This window comes from Sorghum bicolor, chromosome 10, assembly GCF_000003195.3.
Source record: "Sorghum bicolor cultivar BTx623 chromosome 10, Sorghum_bicolor_NCBIv3, whole genome shotgun sequence".
Lineage (NCBI taxonomy): Eukaryota > Viridiplantae > Streptophyta > Magnoliopsida > Poales > Poaceae > Sorghum > Sorghum bicolor.
Window position 1 is genome coordinate 14,767,185 of NC_012879.2, and position 2,528 is coordinate 14,769,712.

At 55.4% G+C, this 2,528-nt stretch overlaps 1 protein-coding gene across 1 annotated transcript; it reads left to right on the plus strand.

Moving 5' to 3' along the window:
- LOC110431101 lies at nt 323-2,318 on the plus strand. Its single transcript, XM_021449799.1, has 2 exons — nt 323-814; nt 2,295-2,318. The coding sequence occupies exons 1-2, from the start codon at nt 323-325 to the stop codon at nt 2,316-2,318; spliced, it is 516 nt and encodes a 171-aa protein (XP_021305474.1).

Here is a 2,528-nt window from a genome sequence, read left to right on the forward strand (position 1 = left end):
CCAGCGCTGGCCTCGTCTTCATCTCGCCCCTCGGGGTAAGGATGCGATATGCAATCCGACTCCACTTCCATGCTTCAAACAACGTGGTGGAGTACGAGGCCCTTGTCAATGGTCTCCATATCGCGATCGAGCTTGGGATCAAGCGGCTTGACGTCCGAGGCGACTCCAGACTCATCATCGACCAAGTCATGAAGGAGTCCAGCTGCCACGACCCCAAGATGGACGCATACTGCAAAGCAGTCCGGCGCCTGGAGGAAAAATTCGACGGTCTCGAGCTTAACCACGTGTTAAGTATAATGAGGCCGCCGATGCGCTCGCCAAAATGGCATCTGAGCGGGCCACGGTCCCCCCGGATGTCTTTGTCAGTGACCTCTACAAGCCTTCCGTCGACTACAAAGATGACGGGGGCTCGGATCAACCCCCAAGCGGCTCAGGTATCGATCCCAAGGTCTCCATGGCTCACGAACAGGAGGCCATGGACATTGAGCCAGAGCCCCCTGCACCAGACGACACGCCAGACTGGCGCTACCCGTTGCTACAATGCCTTGTCGACGGCACTTTCCCCTCAGACCAGGCTGAGGCACGGCGTGTGGCTCGTCACGCCAAGACTTTCCTCCTTCTCGACGGAGAAATGTACAAGCGCAGACCCTCGGGCATTCTTATGCGCTGCATCCCACGTCAGGAGGGAATCAAGCTCCTAGAGGACATACACTCGGGGGCTTGTGGCCACCACGCCGTGCCTCGAACGCTAGTAGGAAATGCCTTCCTACAAGGCTTCTACTGGCCCACCGCCGTGGCTGATGCCACGGAGATCGTGCGGACCTGTGAAGGATGCCAGTTCTACGCTCGGCAAATTCATCTCCCCGCCCAAGCTCTGCAGACGATCCCCATCACCTGGCCCTTTGGTGTCTGGGGCCTCGACCTCGTCGGGCCTCTACAAAAGGCGCCCGGGGGCTTCACCCACTTGCATGTCGCAATCGACAAGTTCTCCAAGTGGATTGAGGTCCGACCCATCAAAAGGATCAAGGCCGAACAAGCGGTGCTGTTCTTCACGGATATCATCCACCGATTTGGAGTGCCCAACTCCATAATCACCGATAACGGCACACAGTTCACCGGGCGGAAATTCCTGGAGTTCTGCGACAGACACCACATACGTGTGGACTGGGCAGCGGTTGCTCACCCAAAGACCAACGGTCAGGTGGAGCGTGCCAATGGCATGATCCTCCAGGGTCTGAAGCCCAGGATCTTCAACCGGTTGGACAAGTTCGGAAAAAGGTGGCTCAAAGAGCTACCAGCCGTGATCTGGAGTCTGAGGACTTCCCGAAGCCGAGCAACAGGCTTCACCCCGTTCTTCATGGTCTATGGGTCGGAAGCCGTCCTCCCCACGGATCTAGAGTACGGGTCTCCAAGGGTACAAGCTTACAACGAAAACAGCTGCAAGACGTTCCAAGAAGACGCGCTGGACCAACTGGACGAAGCCACAGATGTAGCCCTCCTACACTCCGCCAAGTACCAGCAGGCCCTCCGCCGATACCACGCGCGATGAGTCCGAGGCCGAGCCTTTCAAGTCGGCGACTTGGTGCTGAGGCTCAGGCAAAGCAACAAGGGTCGTCACAAGCTCACGCCCCCCTGGGAAGGACCCTTCGTCATCGCCGAAGTTCTCCGACCCGACACTTACAAGCTCGCCAACGAAGCAGGGGAGGTCTTCAAGAACGCGTGGAACATAGAACAAATATGTCGCTTCTACCCTTAGAATTTTGTAAAGATATCCATCTTGTTCATTACCTCGAAAGAATAAATGAAAGTTTAAATTATATGGTTGTTTTTTTTGAGAGTAAGCCTCGGATCTGCCTTGTAGAGTCCGAGCCTCCCTCGGGGGCTACAGGGGGTGAACCCCCTGTGGCAACCCTGAATCTTTTCTCTTTTTTCACGCAAGTCAATACACCCCGACATAAGGTCTTTCTTTTGTTCCCTAAAAGAATTTAAGAAACCGTAGATTCATCCCCTAAATCTTAAGAAGGCGTGAGCCCGAGGAAAGATCCGCGCTCACGGGCAAGGACGACCTCGACTCACCCCCTTAGGATCGAGGGACGGATCTGAACTTCTAAATTACTTAGGAAAAGAAAAGGACTAAGGCTCGGGACGCTCTGGCTAGCGCAGACCCTAAGAGGCTCACCCGACCCCGCGCTGCCGAGGTCGGGTCGGCACAGGGAAAAAGATAACAAAGGACACAAAGGAAATCTTAAAAGAAACAAACATATAAACATTCTCAACATCAATGTTTTATACAGAAAACAAGGCCCACCGGCCTCTGATGTTCACAAAAAAAACTAACTAAAGGGCCTTATTGCCCAGGTCCCTGCGCACCGAGGGGGGGAAGCTCCACCTCGGCGTCAAAGAAGGCGGCCAGGGCATCTCCCGAGGCGTCCGCGGCATCTCCAAGCTTCTGCAGCTCCTCCTGGGCCTCCGCCTCGTCATCACGGAGGACATAGCCCTCACTAACCGCTGGCAAATCGATGCCGACG